This window comes from Fonsecaea erecta (genome assembly GCF_001651985.1).
Source record: "Fonsecaea erecta strain CBS 125763 chromosome Unknown Scaff1, whole genome shotgun sequence".
NCBI classification, from domain to species: Eukaryota; Fungi; Ascomycota; class Eurotiomycetes; order Chaetothyriales; family Herpotrichiellaceae; genus Fonsecaea; species Fonsecaea erecta.
The window spans coordinates 4,717,488-4,739,408 of NW_017387244.1; the positions used below are offsets into that span (position 1 = coordinate 4,717,488).

At 54.3% G+C, this 21,921-nt stretch overlaps 8 protein-coding genes across 8 annotated transcripts; 5 read left to right on the forward strand and 3 right to left on the reverse strand.

Annotated features, from left to right (window-relative positions):
- Positions 1-405: 405 nt before the first annotated feature.
- On the forward strand, positions 406-1,092 carry AYL99_01687 (hypothetical protein; the record flags this gene model as incomplete). Its single annotated transcript, XM_018833203.1, has 3 exons — positions 406-499; positions 550-887; positions 937-1,092. 3 exons carry the CDS (start codon positions 406-408, stop codon positions 1,090-1,092), a joined length of 588 nt encoding a protein of 195 aa, XP_018699082.1.
- A 365-nt stretch (positions 1,093-1,457) lies between these two features.
- AYL99_01688 (hypothetical protein) lies at positions 1,458-2,399 on the forward strand (the record flags this gene model as incomplete). Its single annotated transcript, XM_018833204.1, has 1 exon — positions 1,458-2,399. One exon carries the CDS (start codon positions 1,458-1,460, stop codon positions 2,397-2,399), a length of 942 nt encoding a protein of 313 aa, XP_018699083.1.
- A 950-nt stretch (positions 2,400-3,349) lies between these two features.
- On the forward strand, positions 3,350-4,441 carry AYL99_01689 (hypothetical protein; the record flags this gene model as incomplete). The annotated part of the gene is made up of 1 exon (XM_018833205.1): positions 3,350-4,441. One exon carries the CDS (start codon positions 3,350-3,352, stop codon positions 4,439-4,441), a length of 1,092 nt encoding a protein of 363 aa, XP_018699084.1.
- A 925-nt stretch (positions 4,442-5,366) lies between these two features.
- On the reverse strand, positions 5,367-7,358 carry AYL99_01690 (hypothetical protein; the record flags this gene model as incomplete). Its single annotated transcript, XM_018833206.1, has 1 exon — positions 5,367-7,358. One exon carries the CDS (start codon positions 7,356-7,358, stop codon positions 5,367-5,369), a length of 1,992 nt encoding a protein of 663 aa, XP_018699085.1.
- Positions 7,359-7,734: 376 nt separating this feature from the next.
- Positions 7,735-8,551, reverse strand: AYL99_01691 (hypothetical protein; the record flags this gene model as incomplete). The annotated part of the gene is made up of 2 exons (XM_018833207.1): positions 7,735-8,237; positions 8,290-8,551. The coding sequence occupies 2 exons, from the start codon at positions 8,549-8,551 to the stop codon at positions 7,735-7,737; spliced, it is 765 nt and encodes a 254-aa protein (XP_018699086.1).
- A 761-nt stretch (positions 8,552-9,312) lies between these two features.
- Positions 9,313-10,121, forward strand: AYL99_01692 (hypothetical protein; the record flags this gene model as incomplete). The annotated part of the gene is made up of 2 exons (XM_018833208.1): positions 9,313-9,881; positions 9,938-10,121. The coding sequence occupies 2 exons, from the start codon at positions 9,313-9,315 to the stop codon at positions 10,119-10,121; spliced, it is 753 nt and encodes a 250-aa protein (XP_018699087.1).
- A 5,681-nt stretch (positions 10,122-15,802) lies between these two features.
- On the forward strand, positions 15,803-17,603 carry AYL99_01693 (hypothetical protein; the record flags this gene model as incomplete). Its single annotated transcript, XM_018833209.1, has 2 exons — positions 15,803-16,229; positions 16,285-17,603. The coding sequence occupies 2 exons, from the start codon at positions 15,803-15,805 to the stop codon at positions 17,601-17,603; spliced, it is 1,746 nt and encodes a 581-aa protein (XP_018699088.1).
- Positions 17,604-20,181: 2,578 nt separating this feature from the next.
- On the reverse strand, positions 20,182-20,955 carry AYL99_01694 (hypothetical protein; the record flags this gene model as incomplete). Its single annotated transcript, XM_018833210.1, has 1 exon — positions 20,182-20,955. One exon carries the CDS (start codon positions 20,953-20,955, stop codon positions 20,182-20,184), a length of 774 nt encoding a protein of 257 aa, XP_018699089.1.
- Between the last annotated feature and the right edge of the window lie 966 nt (positions 20,956-21,921).

Genomic DNA, 21,921 nt, shown 5'->3' on the forward strand with positions numbered 1-21,921 from the left:
CGATCTTCGTCAAAGCTCCCAGAGATGAGTGTGAGCAAGACATTGATTACGATGGGAGGCTGGAGAGGCCAGAGAATTCAGAATTCAGAATTCAGAATTCACGCTGTCAGACGCGACCAGACGCGGCACAAACGCCCAGTGACACGCTAGGCACGCGCCCATCATCGATAGATGAGATCTGGCCATCGACGTCATCAACGCCAAGAGAAGGTGATTTCACGCCCAGGTCACCCTTCTTTGGGACGTGGGTGATGCTGCCCTATACACCACCCCGCCTGCCGTCTTGGCATTAAATACCGGGATGACCTTCCTCACCCTCACCTTTACAACTACCCTCACTCTTACAACCATCACCCTCAGTTGACCCGATGCCACTTCGAAATCCTCTCCGACAGCATCCTCAAAATGCTGCGTCAAACTTTCCGCCTTGGACAACGTAGCATTGCTCAACAAGCTACATGTTACATATCCCAAGCCCGCACTTTCCAGGCAACGGCGCGTAAGATATATCACTCAACTTCGATCGTAAAGCTATTGACATGTCTATAGGTTTGCTTTCTGGTGATAAGGACACCGGCTCTGCCCCTCACTTCAGCCGAAATCTCGATGACAAGCTCAACTACTTTAACAAAGAGTTGACGGCGACGAAATCAGAGATGGCACGCCTCGTTGATAAATCGGACATGAGATTCGCAAGCCTTGAATCAGAGATCAGACACCTTCGATCAGAGGTCAAATCAGACATGGCACACCTTCGATCAGAGGTCAAATCAGACATGGCACACCTTCGATCAGATATGACACACCTCGAAAAGAACATCACTATGGAGATAGGGTCAAGACTGGATAAATTTGAGAATCGATTTTTAATTCGAATGGTCTTCGCTGTAAGTGATCTTCGTATTTACTATATGCTACTTACTAATAAATACGAAGGCATTTGTTGTAGTGGGTGGTACCGTCGCTGCCACTATTCTACGAAACCCGAATCCTGCTGTTCAGACTCCTACGACTCAGACTCCTTCGACCCAGACTCCTACGACCGAGACTCCTACGACCGAGACTCCTACGACCCAGACCCCTACGACCTAGACTCCTAAAGCTTCAAAGCAAGAGAGGAAATCACAAATATTATCACGGACACAGCGGTGATGTATAATTAGACGCAGTCATGGGCATGGCAAGTGGGCTACAACGGAGCAGTTATTATGCAGAGATTCCGCAAATCCATAGCGATGGCGTACATACCTTAATAAACTTATGCGGCGACATCATGGGTTCACTTCCCTCAGTAGCTTTGTCTCACGGCTTTATTCAACAGCCTGCTCACCGACATTGGCCTCTCCAGGTTCTTTCATGGGCCGGTTGGTCTGCTCGCTCGATTACTGCTCCGAGGCCTGCACTCTCCTGCAGAAACGGCCGAGCTTCGTGGCATAGCTCAGGTAACCGGGCTCCCCATGCACCTGCTTGTCAGCTTCAATGTTATCTTGGACTGTCTCATGGGTTGCACCTCGGGCGCGGTCAAAGCACTGGAAGCGGGTCGGCCCACAGGTGCAGCCCGCATGCTCCATTTCCGCACTTTAGACTGGTCAATGGATCCTCTCCGGTCGATCATCGTCCAGCTGGAATTTGTTCGAAGCAGATCGGCCACGCCTGCTGAGATTGTCGCTCGAAGCGTCACCTACGTGGGGTTTACTGGCATCTTGACCGGAGTACGTCAAGACTTGAGTCTCTCTCTCAATTTCCGAGGTGTACACAATGCCGCACGTAGACGCGACCATGCGAGATTCTACCTTCATCATCTGCTTGTTCTGCTGGGATACCGCCCGTCCATATCAAGCATACTCCGAGAATATATAACGCCGGAGGACCCAGAAGATGACCAGTGCAAGACTCTGCAAGAGATCTCAGACGAGCTCATCCCCCGTCACACCACGGCGGCTTACCTGCTGTTTTGTGACGGTGTGTCGGCGATAGTCATTGAAAAGGATTATGAGACCGGCGTCGTCCGACAATCCAATACCTTTATCGGCGTTACAAACAATGATGAAGAAGAGTTGGGATCGTCGAACGAAGCCACTCCTTTGGCGGCGCAAGTCTCAGCCAAGGCTTGTGCAGTGAGAGCTGGAATGGAAGCAATTATTGAAGAAAGTCGCGACAGACTTGATGCAATCTCCTCGAAATGGAGAGCTTGTCTGCGAAAGGCGAAAAGAAAGTCCCAAAAAGTAGGCAACGACCCCAGCCAAGCAGAACGAAATCTGGCAATCACAACAGACGTGGTGATCGACTGGGTTTCGGCGTATCCAACGACCAACGAACAAACTCATTTCGCGACTCTCATGGATCCTCTGAACGGACGAGTGGTCTGGACACGGATCTATCCTGAGGCTGTTGATTGAACTCTCTCCCACTCGTCCACTTGGAATGGGAAGGGATTTGGTCTTCGATTGGCGAACTCGGACCACGCGTCAAACATAGACGACATCATGGTGGGCGTTTGCGGGGTTGTTTGGGACAACAAGCTCCGGAGCAATATTGAATGATTGAACACAGATGGTCGACCATGCACCGATCCCCCGTCCAGTTGAGTGTTGAGTGTCGAGTGTCTTCTGAAGCTGGCATTGGCCCTCCTGTCCGCTATGGATAAATGCAAAGGGAAAGAATAATTAAACTAAGGTTCCATGTAGATGACGATCATATTCCGGATGGCGCTGACTCCCGATGTTTTGGCTGCAATGCATGACGCCTTGACTGTGGATGAAGCTTTTCTATATATGGAAAGACGGAGAAAAAAAGGGACAACAACACCTCACCACCTCACCACCACACCCCCTTTTCAACGTCGTCCGCCGTCGACACAGCCATCAACATGGTCGTCTGGGCCGTGGACTCGTCATCCATCCTCACACTTGGCTCGCAACATGCCGTGTCCCTCTTGTCTCAGGCCTATGAAGTGAATGTTCGCACAATCGCATCGTATCCACCTTGCAACAACAATATTGACCACCATCGGACATGTCAAGATTTTCCCTCTCTCCATCCAGTGGCCCACCTGCACATGTTTGCTCCTTCCGGAGCTTCGGGTGTTTTGGTCTTGATGTCGATCCAGCAGTGCCTGTGAATAAATATGAAAAAGAAGGTGTCGCCTGCCCCCTGTCGACCGGGCTCACCTACCGTTCTTTTTACTTCTTCCTTCTGCGTGGTTGCCATTTGTTAACTATCTCTGGTTCTTGTGGTATGATCTGATCGGCAGAGTCCCAGACTTCGTTCGTTTTTCCATCCCAGGTACACTTTCGTTCAATCGCTATAGACACTCGTTCATCCCAATCCATTATCCATCACAGCCAACATGTTCCTGTCATCCATAACTGTTGCCCTGGCGGCCATATCTTCCCTGACCGTGGCCCATCCGACCCGACAGCAGGCCCGTCACCACCCATGTACACCAGACAAGATCAAGGTTCGCAAGGATTTCGACTCGATGGCTCCGGACGACCGTAAGGCCTACACCGATGCCATCAAGTGCCTGGCAACCAAGCCGTCGCAGCTTGACCAGACCCTCTACCCTGCTGCGACCAATCGCTACATGGACTATGCAGTCATTCACGTCAACCGCACGAGAGAGGTCCATCTCTCTGGCTTCTTCCTGACCTGGCATCGCTACTTCATCCACCTGTTTGAGGAAGATCTCAAGCACACCTGCGGCTACAAGGGTGCATTCCCCTACTGGAACTGGCCTGCCACTGCGGATGACCTCCACGGCAGCGCCGTCTTTGACGGATCCGAGTATTCCATGTCTGGTGACGGCGAATACGTGGACAGTGGCCCCGTGGTGCTCTCTCCAAGTCTTTCGCTTCCTCACGGGTCAGGAGGAGGCTGTATCATGTCCGGCCCCTTTGTCGATTGGCAGACGACTATGCAGCCTATTCCCGTCAGCTATATCATCCAGGGTCTCCCACTCCCCGACACAGCTTTCCAGCTCAACCAAAGCTGTCTTACTAGGGACCTGAACACTTATGTGGCTCAGACTTATACCAACACAACTGCGCTCACCCAATGCTTGGAGGCCGAGGACATTGAATCGTTCGACACCCAGATCAACGGCGTGATCGGCGGTGGTCAGCTGGGACTGCACTCCGGGGCTCACTTCGTGGTTGGGTCTCCGGGGTCGTCCATCTACGTCTCGGTGATGGATCCCATCTGGTGGTCGCTCCACGCATTCTTGGACAATCTGTACACTTCGTGGCAGATCCGCCATCCCGACATCGCAGATACCATCTGGGGTACTGAGACGGCTGTCAACGTGCCACCTAGTGCTAATGTCACGCTCGACACCATCTTGCCGGATTGGGGATACTTTCAAGAGGACCCAATTTCCGTGGGAGAACTCATCAACACCACATCTGGGCCCTTCTGCTACAAATACGATGTTGCACTGTGATCGACTTTCTTCCATCTCGGCCAGCACGCAGCACAATTCTTTCGGCCGCTTCTTTGGGGCAAGCAACCACTTTGCACACCCGTTGCGTTAGGGTTCAGGGTTTGCAGGAATGGTGCAATCTTTCTGGGTGGTTTAGTACAACATTTATATGCTTGCACAGTTCGGGGACACCGGTGACCAGTGTCGTTGTTTGTTGGGGGTGTCAGGAACTTTGGATAAGTCTGCATGAGACAGGCGTTGACTAGGCTTAACCACGTTAATATGATTTCTCCGTTCAGCGCTTTTGTTCTCCTCTACCCTGTCCGGGACTGCTTGGCTTTTTTGGTGCCCTCTTCGTCCATTCTAACTACAAGCATTGACAACAATGCACCTCTGAGCCATTGACCCATCGCAGCCCGCCTCTGCTGCTCGGTTTCTCCTTCTCACTATGAGTAGTGCGTCATATACAGCCATATCACGTCAATGCTTTTTCTTTTTCTTTTCTCTCCGGGGCCAGATTCATCTATCTGCTCGCGCATCCGTGTGACTGTATCCATATTTTTACATGCTCAATAGCTCCGGCAAGACGGAAAAAGGCAGGGTGGGAGACACTCGACTCGACTCTTTGGCCGTCAAGCCGTAGGAGGGCGGGCAGGGAGACTACAGACTAATGGAGAGAGAGACTAATGACCAGCTGGGAGACAGAGCCAGGAGAGGAGCCAAGGACGAGGACGACATGGTGCATGATACATACATATGTTGTATCCTCAGCACAGACTCCCACTCCACTCTCTCACTGACTCTGTTACGACGCATCTATTCGAGCAATAACAGCTGTCATTTGATTGATGGTTCGTTCACTGATTTCATTCGACTCGATTCGATTCGCCATCACAAGACTCGTCCGTCATCACATTCGAGTCGTCATGCTGCTGTCTCTCCCTCTCTATTTCTTCTTCTTTTTCGTCTTGTCCTCCACGGCCACCCACCTCCGATCCACGCCGCGGCGGCCCATCTCCTTCTCCACCACGTCCCGCTGGTCGCCCTGCACGAGGATCTCCATGACGCCGGGCTTCCCGCCGACCAGCTGGCCGACGCTGGCGGAGCCGGCGCATTTCCTCTGCAGCTCGGGCCCCAGGATGTGCGGGTTGATGCCGAAGACCTCCAGGCCCGAGATCTTGGTCACGACCTTGGTGCCCGAGCGTTTCTCGACCACGATGCTGACCTGCGGCGGCGGGCCGGGGCGGGGCTTCGGCAGGTCGGGCGCGTCGGGGTCGTAGGTCTGCGCGTTCCGGAGCAGGAGCCAGTGTGGGATGCAGAGGTGGGAGTCGTCCAGGATGCGTTTGAGCAGGGCGTCGCGCGCGATCTCGCCGGCGGCCAGGACGCGCGTGTCGCTGCCGGTGGGGTTCGAGCCGAGGATGTTGTTGGCGATGAAGGGGTCGAGCTTGACGAAGCGCGGCGACGAGGTGTTGGCGGTCAGCGCGGGCTCGTTCTCGATGTACTTCTTCAGGAACGACGCGATCTGCGCCGACGTGTAGTACGTGGTCTTGGAAGGGATCAGGTCCGGGACCAGCTTGCTGGAGGCCCGGTAGACCGTCTGCAGGGTGAGTTTCTGCCCGAGAGAGGGATCGGCGCCGCCGCCGCTGGCCGACGGCTGCGTGGCGTCTGCGCCGCCTCCTGACGTCTGCTGGGCTTTCGGCTTCGGCAGCGCGTACGGCTGGAAGTTGACGACGCGGTGGTCAGCGAAGTCGACGTCGAGAATGACCGTCTCGCCGCCGTTGCGGTCTTTGGACTTGACGAGCACCTGCTTTTCGAGGTACTTGATGAACTTTTTGGTGGTTTTCCAAGAGGTCTTCTTGATGGTGTAATGCGGGTTCTGGACGCGGAGATGCGGTTGGATCATGTTGGATATCACAAAAGATGGCTGGATGGGAAAGTCAAGCCCGTGATGAGGCGGGTCGGCGGCCTTTTTGGCGTCGTAGAGGGCATAGAGAAACGCCTGGACAAATGCTTCGTCCACTTCGGCGGTCGAGGGTTCCCGTTCTGGCTCTGCTTCTGGCTCTGCTTCGTTCGCCTGGGTCTCGTCTAGTCCATGGGCTTCATGGTTGCCGTTTTCAGTCTCCCCCTTTGCAGTGTCGAGGGTCACACCGCCTTCCTCTTGCACGTCGTCGTCGTCGTCGCTCTCTTCCAGATCCAGCCTTTCCACTCCATCTTGTATGTCACCCGCGGGAAAGTCCCATCCGTCTATCGTCTCCGGGGCAGCTCGGCCTCCACTCCCAAACTGGCTCCAGCTCCAAATCTCATCGCCCTCCCAATGGACGCCCTCGACCGCGGCACCCTTGGCTCCCTGCACCTTGCCCAAACTCGAGATGTCGATCTTGCATGTGCCCACCCACAGAGGCACGGTGGGTTTCTTCAAACCCGCAACCGCAACGACCGATCCTGGTTTCGCCGCCTCGGGCCACGGTGGTCCACCCACCAAGCCGGGCGTCATCAGGTCGGCTCCCGTGCGGAGTTTCTCGACGACGAAGTCCTGCGTGTGCAGTAAGGGAACGATGCCCGGGTTGTGCCACAGTGTATACACCGTGGGGTATAGCCTCGCATCTTTGCCATATTGAATCCACAGGATCCTCTCCTCCTGTCCAGGATGTGCGCCCACATACACCGTCCCCGAGACTAACGTTGCGTTGGGTCCGGCGTGAGTCGTGAAGCGTGCAGAGAGGCACGTCTCGGGAACAAGGCTCGTGCGGACGGACGTGAGGGCGGGAGTAGCATGATGGGTCGAGGATGTAGTCTCTGCGGCGGCCGCGGGGGGATCGATCTCTGCCAGCGTGGGCACATGGATTCTGTAGTCGGCGATAATCTGGTCCGCGAGCTTGCGGCGGTCAGAGGACCGGAGGGGCGAAAGGTTCTTGATCTGGGGCTTCTTCTTGAACATATTTGGACGAGCAGATGTTGGGCAGAGAAAAACGTAGAGTGAGTGGTAAGAAATGGATCAAGATTGACGACCTGGTGGGCGGTGGAATGATACTAAGCGGTTCTGGCTGCTCCGTTCGTGGAAAAAACAAATATGGGCCACACTCGACCTGTTGAGGGCCCTGCCTGCAGAGAACCCAAAGAAGCAAAGAAGTGAACGGCCACTGGACCAGTCCCAGCGGTGAGTCACGAGTGTGTGTGGTTTGTAGAGAAATTGGACGAGGCGCAGGACGATGAAGTGTACGTCATTTCAAACACCCAAAATCCCACCAAGTCATCATATGTATTACGGGAAATGCCAGTGTCGTCAACAGCCTCCCTCAAGTGATGCGCCTCGTTCACGAAGCATAGATGCCGACTCTCTTCTGCTGAGCCTCTTTCCACCAGCTGTCTGCATTCTCCGAGATCCCCGGGCGTCTGATGTTCTCTCTCAGCTGGCGCTTCCCCAGCTGGTCGATCCCCAACTCCTCGTTTCTCTCCTTCATCGCCACGTCCACGTCGAGCTGTGTCGACTCGGTCAAAGAGCCCATGAGTGTCGGGGGCCCCAATGGCAGTTCGTCCCCTCTGTCGACCTGCCAGAAATGATACAGTTTGCCGTAGAGCGTGACGACCTCTTCCATCGCCTTGGTCTCCAGCTCGTCCCACTTGTCCTTCCGGCGCTTGTGAGACTCGGGGTAAGGGAGGACCAGCATGCCGGACTTGACTTCGAACTCGTGCGAGTGCCAGTATTTCTGTTCCTCCGGGTCGAGAGCCTCGTAGCGGGCCTTGGGGATCATGAACTCCACACCGATGAGTCTCGCTCCGGGCTTGCACGAGTCGTAGATGAGGCACTGTCGCAGATCTGTCAGGAGATTAGCCTGTGTTCATGTTCAGGGAGGAACCCGTCCGCTCACCTTTGCTGACGTGCGAGCAAAAGTGATGCGCTGAAACAGTCCTCACCACCCCCCGTCGAGCCTCATCCGTGTAGATGTGAAGGGCGTGAAGGTATTCGCAGATATTGTGCAATGGCTTCATTTCGGGCTCTGTCGTTCCTCGAACATGCGTCTGGATCCCCAGATACAAGAGCCACGACTTGAGCCAGGCGGTTGGGCTGAACTGGAGCGCCCATGAGGCGAGTCCAGATAGGCCTGGGCCGACAACCTGGCTTTGACTCATGGTTGAGCACTGTATGATGGATTGATTTTGCGAGGAGATGAATCTGAACGTCTGAAGCTGGAAGGAGAGACAGATGCAAACGAAGTGAACGACAATTCATAGATATCCATGGACATAGCTGCCGTGTTCGGGGTCTGATGTCACTGCTGTCTAAATAAATAATATTCGATCAGTATCCCCCATTTCTTTCCTTCTCATATCTTTTCCCCTCCAGCATTTCTTCGCTGTTTGCGTCGGAGCAATTGACAGGAGTGAGTGACGTGTGCAACGTTATCTTTCTGTGCAGCCTTCTGCCACACTCGTGGTTCAATTTATGATCTCGACGAATCGAGGCTGATACTGCACCCCTTCCCGCCCATCGGATGAGTTTCCCGACGAAGAATTGTCTCACGCCACCCAATGACTCTTGTGTACAACATGCGGGGAGAGGCTTGGAAGCACTGGACCAACACACATAATTCTCCATACCTAGCTCGCTAGATAATTACCCACGGAGCACAAAATGAGATATGGAGAACCGGACCGTACCACCATCCTCAAAAACCCCCGCTGAGGGGGGGGACGAGGCTGCGCGGTATTATTACCGGGGGTTCACGCCGAGGGACACAGAGTATATGAATGCTTGCTTCCTTCGCCCCTCTCCGACTTGCTCTTACCAGTAAGGTTTCTCTCCCAAGTGCTTCAGATCTCCTGTCATTAGCAAGTCTCTCTGCTCCGCTGTTCAAGTTTCGAACCCAGTCTCAGTCCCAAAGAACATCAAGATGGTTGGCCGTCTGGAAGGGAAAATCGCCATAGTGACCGGTGGGGGTTCGGGCTTTGGTGCTGGGATCGCGACCAAGTTCATCCAAGAAGGCGCAAAGGTGCTTATCTGTGACTTGTCCGAGCAGAACGGCACCAAAGTCGCCCAGTCTCTCGGCTGCGAATTCTTGGTCGCCGATGTCACGAAACGGTCGGATTGGGAGGCGCTCCGCAAGAAAGCCATCGATGCCTATGGTGGTCTGGACATCATCGTCAATAACGCCGGCACCACTTATAAGAACAAACCCACCGAGACCGTCACGGACGACGAGTTCGATTTGTGCTTCAACGTCAACGTCAAAAGCATTTACCTGTCGAGCAGTGTGCTGCTCCCTTACTTTTTGGAGCAAAATCGACCGGGTTGCTTTATCCAGATTGCCTCGACGGCGGGAATCAGGCCGCGGCCTGGCTTGACCTGGTACAATGCCTCGAAAGCAGCTGTGTCGAATGCAACCAAAACCATGGCGGTCGAATATGGACCCAAGAATATTCGCTTTAATTCAGTTTGTCCTGTGGTGGGCAGTACCGGATTGTGGGTCTCTCCGTCTAAACAAGTGTTTTCTCATATTGACTTTGTGACTCTGATAGGACACATCTTTTCATTGGAAAGCCAGACACCGAAGAGAACCGCAAGGGCTTTGTATCGACCATCCCACTCGGACGAGGCAGTACGCCGAAAGACGTGGCAAACGCGTGCTGCTATCTTGCTAGCGACGAGGCTGAGTTCATCACCGGCGTTAATTTGGAAGTGGACGGCGGGCGATGCGTGTAGTGAGCCGACGGAATCCTTGATAGAGAAATGAGGAAGATCTTGCAGAGGACAGGAACGCACCCCTCGCCAGCCCCTGTGTCGGAAGGAGGATGCTGTGGAAATATCGTTCCTTGGGACAAATTTCGGCACAGGACGTGAGTGTCGAGGACGCCACCATACTTGGAGGTGTTTGCTCAGGATTGATCCTGTCCTGTCACCTGCCATGGGGTCTGACACACTGAAGGAAGTAGCAATATCAGATGGTCTAGAAATCCTTGCTCTTTGCTCCTCGTGAATGTAAAGTCGAATCAATCAAGGCACTTGGCACCGGACACGGGTTACTAGTCAATGATCTGATGTCCAGAAAGCAATCAGTCAGGACAACCCGCCAAACGTAAACATTGCCCCCTTCAGTTTAGGGAGGGCCCTCAGGCGAGTCGTTTCCTTCTTCACCTCGACTTGGGATACGAGTAGTTTCAGAGGCGTTTAGACCCAGTTCTCAACTTGGGATCCTGGACCGGTTGAGCCCCGTGTAGATATGCCCTTTTGGGAATAGGAGTCTCGCTTCGTTTACGTGAAAACCAAAAGCAGTGCCGAGTCCTGCGTAATTACCTCGTAGAAGGCAGGACTAGGTGGACAGCGAGTATGTGGACCAGCCTATGGAAAGTCCTGCTACATGGTATCTGTCCTCGAGAAGCCATGCGTCAGTACGGAGACCAAGCGTCGTCGACAACCGCTACGATAGTCTCTTGATGCCCCCATCGAACTTTGTCAAAGGCATCTCCCGTTCTATCTTTCAAATTTTGACTTCGAGCCGCTGGGGCCTTAAAAAGAGGACGCTGTAGTCCACCTGGATTTCTCAAAAAGGGGGCGTTTTGGTGTTGCAGGAGGGTTCAGACTCCAGTGGTACAGACCGGGACCGTGGGCGCAGGCAGCAATACCGGGTTGAAATGAGGTTGTATCCGCTCCGCGACGCAGCCAGCCGTATGTCAAATTCGGATGTTGAATATGACATGGCGGCGGCAGCGAGTCCCTGAATTGTGAGGCCTCGCGTTCTTACCCTGAAAGTTGTGGGAACGAACAGTCACCGTAGGTTCAGTGGTTCAACGGCATCGACGAATCATTTGGACACGCCTGATCTTTCGCGGATCAAAGTTCGGTGGGAGGGTTGGATATGAAATTGTGCTGACGTTGAAACATGTTGCTGCCACCGTGGGAGGCGACTCCCGCAAAGGACGATCGCTTTCCGCTAACCGTCGTGAAGAAACCTGTGTCGTGTTGCAGGACACCCACAAATGGTGATCAGCAAGCGTCACAAGGCCGCATGGATGACCGTCAATCTCGTCCACTCAACCAATCTCTGCTCTTCTGGTCAAATGACAGATTGCGCCTGGGAAGCAGGGACGGGGCGACGATCCAATCATCGAGTATTTTGGCGTCATGGGATGCCCAGGTTGAGACTGCGTATGACGCTTCCACATCCTCAGACTTGCCGTCTGTGTTGATTCCAGAATCCGAGGAGTTATTCCAGAAGCATGTTCGTTCGCTGTGATTCGTCCAGGCTCAGCCCGGACTATTGAGTCTCGCGGAGAATTCCTGCACCAGTCATTGCAGTTCTGGCCGAGGAAGGCATTCCTTGAACCGACCCAGAGGGGCGACTTGGGTGTAACGGCGAAGGGCTGTCAAAAGCGTGGAATAATACGGCGGCAGCTTACTTGTCAACCTGGTTGGCCGCCCAAATCGAGGCTCATGTCACATGTGGATGTTGCTGCTGACTCCCCTGAATCCTGAGCCCACGAGCACCCATTGGAAACGATTCTCTGCCAAGTGCTGGGTACTTTGTACATATGACGCAGGTACCAGAAGGGAGCGGGGATAACCATTCGAATCGCTTAGCTTGTAGTTGATCTCCTATGCCGCTGCTCGGTTTGAAAGAAGACCAATTTTTCTTGGGTGTAGTGGTTGCATTGACACCGATTAGCTTGTTGGCCTGTCTCGCTGAGAGCAGCCACTTCAAATGAGTGGGACGAATAATGGAAGCCCATTTGAGAGGTGGAAATCAGAACTCTGTCTGGGCTGTTGGTTGGATTGGACCGTGTAGCAGGCGTTTCTACAAATCCACAAATCCCCAACATTTCGATCTTCTCCATCTTCGTACCGGGCGGATTGATGTCCACGCTCTTACGGTACCTATGTACGGAGGACTTATGGACTTCCGGACTCCATGTGCGTCCACTTCCGTAAGCGAGGCAATCCAGGCTTCTGCTTGACACGCGATAATTTAATCAGTTCCCAGTCCGTCGCCTTGGGCGTGTGGAATTGCTTCAGGGGCCTCGAAAAGGCGTGCTTCTTGATCTCTGCTCAGCGTATGGGCCTTTTCGAAAGATGACCCTGCGTGCAAGTGGGAGGTCTGAGCAGGGGACGGAGTAGTGCACCGATCAAGGTGCACTTATGCACCGCTAACAGGACACAGTCACCAACCGTTTCCTCTCCTGACTCACTAGACCATCGCTTGAATGCACGGGGGAGGAGCCGTCAAACCACCCCCGGCAAGCTCCAGCCTCCGACCACTCGCATTTGCTTTTCGAATCCAAGACGAGACTGGGAGGTCTAGACCTAAAACGCCCTCCCTGCTGGCTGCCGTTCCGAACTCCAGGTCTCTCGGTGGCTGCTGCCCCGGAGCACGGTGGAGACGGGACACTAGCACGGGCATGGCCCCCAGCCATCGGTCTGGTGTTGCAGCGAAGGATCAGAGCCACTGTGGGCACCAGAACAGAAAGAGCCATGTTCCCGCCTCTCCCCGGTCGTTGCCGTTCAAGGGTCGTTGATCTCTTGGCCAGAGTGCAGCTCAATGTCCGAAACTCGATACTCGGGAGCCCTCCAAGGTTTCGGGTTCAGGTGCGCGGGGGGGACTGGACTGCCCGCAGCGCCCGGAGACTTTGGCCATTATTAGCATTCTTGGGGACTCACTAGGCATGCCTCCAGTGCCTGTCATCCCCATTCTTCTGGCTGTTCTTTTGGGCCTCCCTCGGATAACCAGTTTGTTTGTCCCTGCAATCTATCGCCCTTTCCCGCGGCCATGTCCCTGGGACACCCTGTCAACCACGTTGAGGAGGCTTGCTGAAACCTGCCAAAGCCACTGAAGCATGGAAATTCTCTCGCTGGAGGCATGCATGATCCCACACGTCACCTGCCTCAAGAACCTTTTTCCCCTCCAGTATTGCACAAACTCGCGACCGCTTCGGCCAGCTCTGGACAGAACCACCCAAGACAGATTCGGAGAGGGTGGGTGCAGGCAGTCTGTACTCGTTAGGAGCTTAGGAGTCCACCGTGCAAAATCTGTGACAGATTCGGGTCACACAAAAGTCCCCTTGCTAGAGTGGCACGTGTGCGACGGGGCATCTGGCTGGTTTGGCTTTTTCCGCCGCTGGCGACGAGCAGATGCCGGGGAGGGTCAACAACCCGGGCTCGCACGAATCTGGGTTGCAATTTTGCAGGGATGCTTGGGAGCTCATGATCCATCATGGGCACCGGGGCAGGCGATATCAAGTGTCAAAACCACGCCAAAAGAAGACCAGAGCGTGCTCCCTAACACACGAGCCCTTGGCCTGTGCATCAGTCCACTCCCTGCCATTTGGAACCATGTTTCTCTCGGACGGACCGAATCCTCAGCTGTCCGAATCATCCTGCCGGAATCTGCTTGTTATCCATCAATCCATCTGTACTGTGTAGAAAGAAACACGCCAAACACAGGTACATCCATGCATACATACTCACCTACCCCATAAATCGTATTTTACAAGGTCCACACCACCTGGAGGCTGTGGTGGCGAGACAGGCTCACACAACCACAACATGCTCCTTTCGCTTTCGCAAAAATTTTGCTGTAATGCAATGCAGCCATACGGTAGGCTGGCAACGATTAGCGGCTGAACCTCACCTCGTAGCCCTCTTTTCTGTCTGCACGGGATCCTCCCTCAAGCTCCAATCAACCTCCTCGTTCGGCCCACACGACGGGGATGATAACCGACCGAATGCACGAAGGGGGTGTCAAGTGCAGAGCGGGTTTTCCCCAAAGCGTTCATGGCGGCCATGCACTGGGACAAGGGCGAGGGAACGTGCGCAATTTAGCCCGCACTCCAAGAGTCCAGACTAGCAATAAGTAGCGAGTACGAGCATGATCGCCTAGCACTAGCCATTAGATAGACAACAGAAACCCACCCACCACACCATCCATCCCCTGAGAGGGTGCCAATGGGCCGACCAGGAAGTGCCTGTGCAGGTTCAAATCCATGCCCTGAGTTTTCCTGTCGGTGGTACAACCGGGTTGGCAGCAGTAAGCAAAGATGAGGGGGAGGCCGACTCACGGAGGAAGATTGAGCATCGTAGCTCGAGGTGGGTATCGGGCCCGCTTCAAAGTCCCGAACGGAATGGCCTGGCAGTTAGTAGTGGGAGGCCCATGATTCTGACCTGTTAGGCGTACGAGCGGTGGGGAAGCCCCTCGCCCAAAGGCTAGTCCCAAAGCCAAAGGCACTACCAGGGATAGCCTCCTGTCTCTGGCCCGCCCGCTGGCCCGCTGGGCTGCTTCGCCTACCATGCTGGTGCTGTTGCCGGCGCATGGTCCTGGCGTCTGGTGCTTGTCGGTGCCGCTTTTCCAGATTTTTGCTGGCGCTGTGGCTTTCCTGGCTCCCCGGCTGCGACGTCGCTGCATCTCCAGCTGCACCTCTTCTTCCCAGTCTCTCCCACTCCTCCTCACAGCTCTTCTGCCTCATTCCTACCCTCGCTGTCGCTCACTTCATCGGCAGGGTGACGGCCAAAGTCATTGCTCTGACTCTGCCCTCCCACTCCCTGTAACCCTCGAACTCTTCTTGCATTAGGTCTTCTTCGGTCCTTGGGCCATTGGAGGGTCCAGCAGGGCAAAGGATATTTGTTGTCTATACCCGCTACACACCTGCTCGTGACAGTGCCGGCTCAATCAGCGACCGAGAACCATCCCGGTCCTCTGGCTCCTTCAAAAACCCTACATCCCTCTATCGCTATTTTATCCCGAGACACACTCGCGTCCGCGACCAAGTCCCAATCCCAGCGATCGACCATTGTTGGGGAACATCACCAGGGAACGGCTCACGCTGATAAGGTCATCCACTACCTTGACTCTGGGGGCGAAGAAACCGAGAATATTTTGGATTCAACGGCGCAACAAATAACGGAAAACTTAAGCTTCTGGCTGCCTACATTTGTCGCTACCCAGACTTTGAGTGCTTGTGGTCCGGAAACATCATCGGCTTGGCCTCTTGGTTGGTCTCAAAAAAAGAAAAGTTATAGATTCGGACGTCCTCGTGGACCGGTCATTGCACAAGCCCAGCCAACAACGAGTCGTGTGATATTTTTGGTGTGGCCAAAGCACGGTGGACATTTGCATTCTGGTGAGTGCTTTCCCCATGGTCCTTGTTCGTGTTCTTGCCCGTGGGAGTGATTGATCGGCCGCCGGCTTTCTGGGTCTACCAAATGCGTCTGGAGCTACCGGACGGGAAGGAGAGCTTTGAGAAGGACAAGTCGGACTCAAAATAGCGATTTTGCGAGGTTGGGTTCCAATTCATCCTCGATGCTTTGTCCGCCCTCCAGAGCCCCGGAGTCGTTTTGCATTGTCTACCTCTCTCTTGTATCCTTTCTGTTCATAGAATCCGTCTCGTTCCCATATCATGGCTGCCACTGCTGGTAGAGATGCCGCTAACGCCATCAATATGGATAGTGCCCGGGACCAACAGGGGCAGGACCAGCAATCACCAGTTGACACGCCGGCGACTGGCCGGGATCCGAATCAAGACCTGCCAGCACTCAAGGACTGCTTAGGACACGACTTTGATATCAACACTCTACGTCGGCTCCTCCCTCAACCACGTCCTTTCATACCGGGCCTCTTCGTCCCGGGACTTTCAGTTCTTTACCTCGACGGCCTGCCTATTCGAACGTACAATATTTGTGGGATATCCTACAACATGCAGCAACCGTCTAACGAGACCAAGAGTAGCGTCACTCGATACACGATAGACAGGAGGCGCATCAGATATTCGCTGGAGGTCGTACAACAGCCAGAAAAGGCGCGAGCATGTGGATCTGGTCCTCGCTGTACGTTCTCTGCATAGCCCCATGAGTATTTCTGTTTCTGCTGACATGCAAAAAGCATCAAATGACCGGAGGCCGGTCGACCCGCCGCCGGTGGTCGAGCTCAAGGTCTTCATTAACGATGTCGACACCACAATGCAGTACGACGCGACATTCATGCTGTATGCGAGCTTGGAAGTTGCTCGGCCAATCGCTGGCGGGAAAATGCACGTACCTCCCGCGATCCCCGTATTGGCCGGCGTCACTATAGCCAGTGCCGCATATCTCGAGAAACCAAAACGGGCGGCCTATTTCATTTTTCCAGACCTGTCTGTCAGGCACGAGGGCTGGTATCGACTCAGGTTCTCACTCTTTGAGGGGGTCAAACATGATCTCGACGCCGACCTTGGAAAGCCGTTTGTCCGCACGGAGAGAGATTGCGATACCTTGACCGCGCCCGTGCGTCACGAAGGTGTCTTCAATCGCATGGAAGTTTTGTCAACTCCGTTTCAGGTCTACAGTGCCAAGAAATTCCCAGGGCTCAATCAAAGCACGGCTCTCAGCATGATGGTAGCCGACCAGGGTTGCCGAGTTCGGATCCGAAGAGACGTCCGGCAACGAAAGCGACGTCAGAAGTCCGGTGCCGATGGCGACGATGCCCCGAGTTCATACCAGGGGACTCCCCAGCCTAATTACCGCAACCTCGACCACTCCAGATCTGTCAGCCGCAACAGCATTGGCACTCAGCACGAGATCGATGCTCAGACTCGGGACCCCGCCGAAGTCCTCTGGGCTCGCCAAGATGCTGCCAGTCGGGAATATTTCTTGAACTCGGCAAATTCGACAACAGGAGCACGCAGCGCGGCGTTACCTGTGCCAACCACGTCGATGCCTCCACCACCTACATACAATCCGTCTGCAGCTCGAAGGCCGTCATTTGAGACTCGGCCGCAGCCGTCATTCACCATGCCAACTCCTAGACCTACGCAGCCTGTCGCAGCACCGGTGAACCAGTCTTCGGCTCCACGGCCCATGACTCCAGATACCGAGAGTAGTCTTACGCTGCCCCCGCTCAGATTCCCCAGTGCGAGTGTCCCAAAACCAGATTCACTCGGTCCTAGATACAATGTGCCCACACTGGCTGCTACCAAACGGTCCTTCAGCCCTGGATCTTACAGCCAAGATGCCTCTCTGAAAGATGGAGCTCGACCTGGCCTGCCATCTAAACTCTGTCCACCGCCGCCTCCTCCGAGCGGCACCGACATCATCGAACCGGATGTGGGTGGCGACGACGATGACGATGAAGACGCAGAATTGTTCGCCGACGCATTGATCTACACGCGTGCAGATGGTACGAAAAGCTACAGATACCGTCCAAGTGCCAATTATTTCCGGTAATGGAGAGGACAGCCACAGCCACAGCCTCCACACATGCGCCCGTTCCCTCTCTTTGCCTGTGCCGTAATGTACTTGGAGTGGCATTTTCAGACTGATTTTGGTACAAATGCACATGCACATGGGTAATCAGGACACACAGGACACTGGGGTTTGGCGTCTTTTGATTTACACAATAAAAGACTAGCGATAAGCCTTTTATGCAAACAACTTCGCACTCTCGATCGCAATTGCTTCGGCATCAGACACGTACATCCTTTGCGGCGTTCGCTTTCCTTTGCATTATCTGTTCAGGGGGAAGCGGTTTGGAAGAAGAGTGGCGAGTGGCGAATGGCATAAGTGGTGGACACGCATCAATCTAGGCCGGCACTGGCCAAAGGCAGACTGAATGGTGTTGCAGATACGAGACTGAAGAAAGACGCTGCAAAGGTCACAGTGGGATCGACAGTTGGGAACACATGTGATGATGCTAGTCCTTTGCCATCTGCTAGCCAGATGATCTGCTTTGGACTCGACTAAAGGAAGCCAGACCCGAAGCACTCTGATTTTTGGGTGCTATTTCCGTCTCACTATATAGGCGAAAATTGGGAGATGAGGTTTGGTCTTTTAGCATGCTGGAGCTGGACGGTATTGGAGATGGTCATGATGAACCCAAAGGACAGCACACAGAGCGTTTCCCGTATGGTTTAGGTGAACGGAAGCCAACTGCGCACTTTACTTGCAATCATATCTGGCTTTTAAGGCCCTGCTTGCCTCCTCTCACGCATCCGTCCTTGTGTAAAGTTCGCCTCCCTGTGGATACATGGTCCAGGCCATGGCATTGTTGGCTCTCGTGAAGGTGGTTGGTGTACGTGGTACGTGGTACTCGGTACACCTACTCTGGCAGCAGGGCATTTTTACGATGGTGACCCAGAGATCGAACATTATTCAGGTGTGCCCAGCTGCACAGGTATTTAGCTCATCGTGTCTCACCAGATCACATTATAAGTAATTACGGTTTTGAGTGTTCGTCGAATGGATTTTACCGTCCGTCCAAAGAATCCTTCTTCCGCGCCAGGACACGACACATACATGCATAAGCTCGTGCAACCCCGACGGCAGCCTCTCACCCTTCCTAGGGAGGCCCCTCCCCCCACCCTTTGTTTTTTTCTTCCTCCCTCTACCCTCTATTTATTCGACAGGGAGATCTCGGATTAGGCGTCATCATGAAAGCGGACAGGAGGAGGGGAGTGCGATCTCACTCCGTCCTTGGATCCTGAGGGTCTGGAGGTGTCGGGTACGAATACACATCTCCCAGTTTTCTTGGTGGCCCGGGGAGGGTTAGGTTTGAATGGCGGAGAACATATCATCGTCCTGAGACAATGGGAATGATCTCGAGTGAGTACCACACAGCAGGACAGACAGAGGACCGAGAGCGAACTGACGCACTCTCCCTCCCCCCTCCTTTGAAGCAGTCCCCTCCCCTTACGTCGTCGTCCCCAGCAAGTCCAACTGGCTGGGGGGTAGAAGTGTCCACCCACGGGGCTGACAACAGCCACTGTCCGCTCTTTTGTCGTTCGGACAGAACAGGGCCAGGGCCATAAGAAGATCCCCCATCGTCGTGCAGGCATGGATGTACCACGCATGACGGGCCAGTCACGGGAGAGGTTGGGGGGAGGGAAGGGGGTCGGTGCAGCATAGGCGTGAAAGCGCGTCCGTGCCCTGGTCAACTCGCTCGCTCACTCACTCACTCACTCAATCACTAAATCACTGACTGACTGACTGACTGTGTGAGTGTGAGACGCCCATTGGGGAATCGCAGTGCCGCGAATGGAAATACCTACGGCGTGCCATCTCGCGGCCTCTAGGGAGGGACGGAATCAAGGAACTGGGATTTTTGCCAACGGGAAATATTGTCGATCCGGCCGATCTGATGACAGGGCATTGGTGATGGTGATGGTGATGGCAATGGCAATGGTCACAATGGTATTGTTTACTCACACCTGGTAAGCTTATGGATCTCGTGTCCCTCTCTTCCCCCTCATTCCATCCTCGTATATGTATGTATGTGAATATGTAGGCTCTCAACGGAGTATCCATCCACTGAGATCCATGCATGCACTCTGCTTTCTTTCTAAGGTAGGCAGTTATTCGGTCGGTCACTCAATCAGTCAGTCAATCAGCCAGAGGGACATGAATCTGCAGGGCAATTGTTTTTCTCGATACCTTTCTTTTTCTTCTCTTACCGTGTGTAACTGCTTTTCTATCTCGAAAGCAACTCTCTACAAACAAATGGTAGCAAAGGGACATGTTCCAGTCTCAAAGCTGAAAGCCGGCCGTGCACGTGCAAAATGCCGCTGTGACCTTTGCTTCTCACCCACTGAAAGGAGGGGAAGGCTGCGAGATTTTCCATCCGTTGTCCATGTTGTCTGATTGAACTTGACTGTTGCGTGCCTGCGTGCCTGCCTGCGTGACAAGAGTTGGCCTCGTCCAGATCGATGAATGAAAAGAATCATCAGGGCAAGAGTGACAGGACAACTTTGACCCTTTTAAATCCGCCTCCCCGTCCCCTTATCGATCCATGAGCCAGTTCGTGCGGGAGTCAAGCTTCAATGTTGACCTCGACCGTGTACACGCGCTGCTTGCCCCTCAACACGTTCCGATAATACCACGCCTCGTATTCGGTCTCAGGGAAGACGCAGGACGCGTCGATCCGGGTGCGAGTGATGTTCAGCTTGGCGATGTGCCCGTCCTCCTCCAGCCGGAAAGTCACCTTGCGCAGGTCGCGGATGAGGTGGAGCAGACGCTTCCCCAGCGGCCATCCGTCTTTGTCGTTGTTGCTGCAGAGCGTCGAAGCGTCGCCGGAGCCCGTGGCCGCGATGTGCGCCCGGAGGTCGCTGAGCAGACTGCACTTGCCCGCTGGTAGGGTGATGTTGAGGGCCGGCGTGGGTGCTTTTCCACTCACGCGGACCGTGACGTCGAGGGTGATGTTCGTAGGGCTTCTGATAATGACTTCGCTGTCGTAGTGGCGGTGGTGCGCGGACACGCTGCTGGGAATGGGGACCCTGCTGGCGGTGGTAGTGGTGGTCGTAAATGGGACATCGTATTCTGGCTCGGCTGACAGCCAAAGATGGCGGTTTTGGTGCTGTGTCACAGTCTCGCTCATGTTGCCGACTTCCTTGTCCTTCGTGATCTCGAGATTTCTAGAGGGCTGGGCTCTGAAAGGCCGTCCGTCGTCACTGGACTCAGCCGAACTCTTTATAGAGGTGCCCTCCCCTGAACTGGCAGCCTGACTGGGTGATGATGTGACCGTCAAGGCGGCGAATTCCTCCCGGGTGAGCGCTTGCTCAGCGGTGAGCCGATCGTCAGGTACCATTTCTCGTGAACGCGGGGCCTGAATGGTGAATGGTAATGGTTCGTTTGGGCACTTAGTCAGAGTCCTTTCTTGCTGAGAATTCCCGTGGTTTTCTTACCGTCGTTCGTCGATGCTGGGTGATGTTCGGCAGTTCAAACCATTAATAGACAGAGATATGAGGAGGAGGAAGAGGAGGAGGGGCAGGCAGTGATGGAATCCGCTGTGAAGGGGCCGTGGGTAACAGCCTCATCATGGTGAAGTCGTACGGGTATGACTCGTGACGAAATCGCCTGGCTACCTTCTGAGAAGTATAGGAACAGTTTCACGCATCACTCCCAATCCAAAGAGCGTGAATACCGGCTCGAGTTCGCCTTACTAGCATTGGTGTTATCTCCAACTGTGAAACCATCGTGGCCATGGTGAGCAGTGGGAATGTCACTCAAGGACCGTGTTGCTGCCACCAAAGAGAGTAGAAAACAGAGATAGGCAAGTAAGTCGCTCGTTGTTGTTCTTAGCAAGTTCCACGGCCAATGATTCGATGCTTGAGACGGACGCCTGACTTCCGAGGAGACTCTCACGTTTGACTGTGACCAGCCTCAACCCACCTCCGATTGATACACTCATTGTGGGTGCTTGTAAAGGCCACATTCCAGGCTGAATTCCAAGCCCTTCGCCCAAGTCATTGTACTCGCTTATCGGTACAACGTGCAACGTGTGTTGTCCCAAATGCGGTCATGGGAGGCACATCCACTCCCGATACCAGAGAGCCATTTCCCCCCGGACGGGGACGGCCGCAAAACCCTTCATTTGGGCAGGGCTCGTCAAGTTTCAACCAACGGCTTTGTGTTGTATCACTCCACCGCCAAGCATGATTGGCTCATGTGGCCTGGAGACCTCGAAGGGGGAAGTTGGTTTGAGGTTTCTGCAGTCGGAGACATGTATCCGGGGATGGGCCCATGGCGCTAGAGAACCAGTTGTCAAGGACTC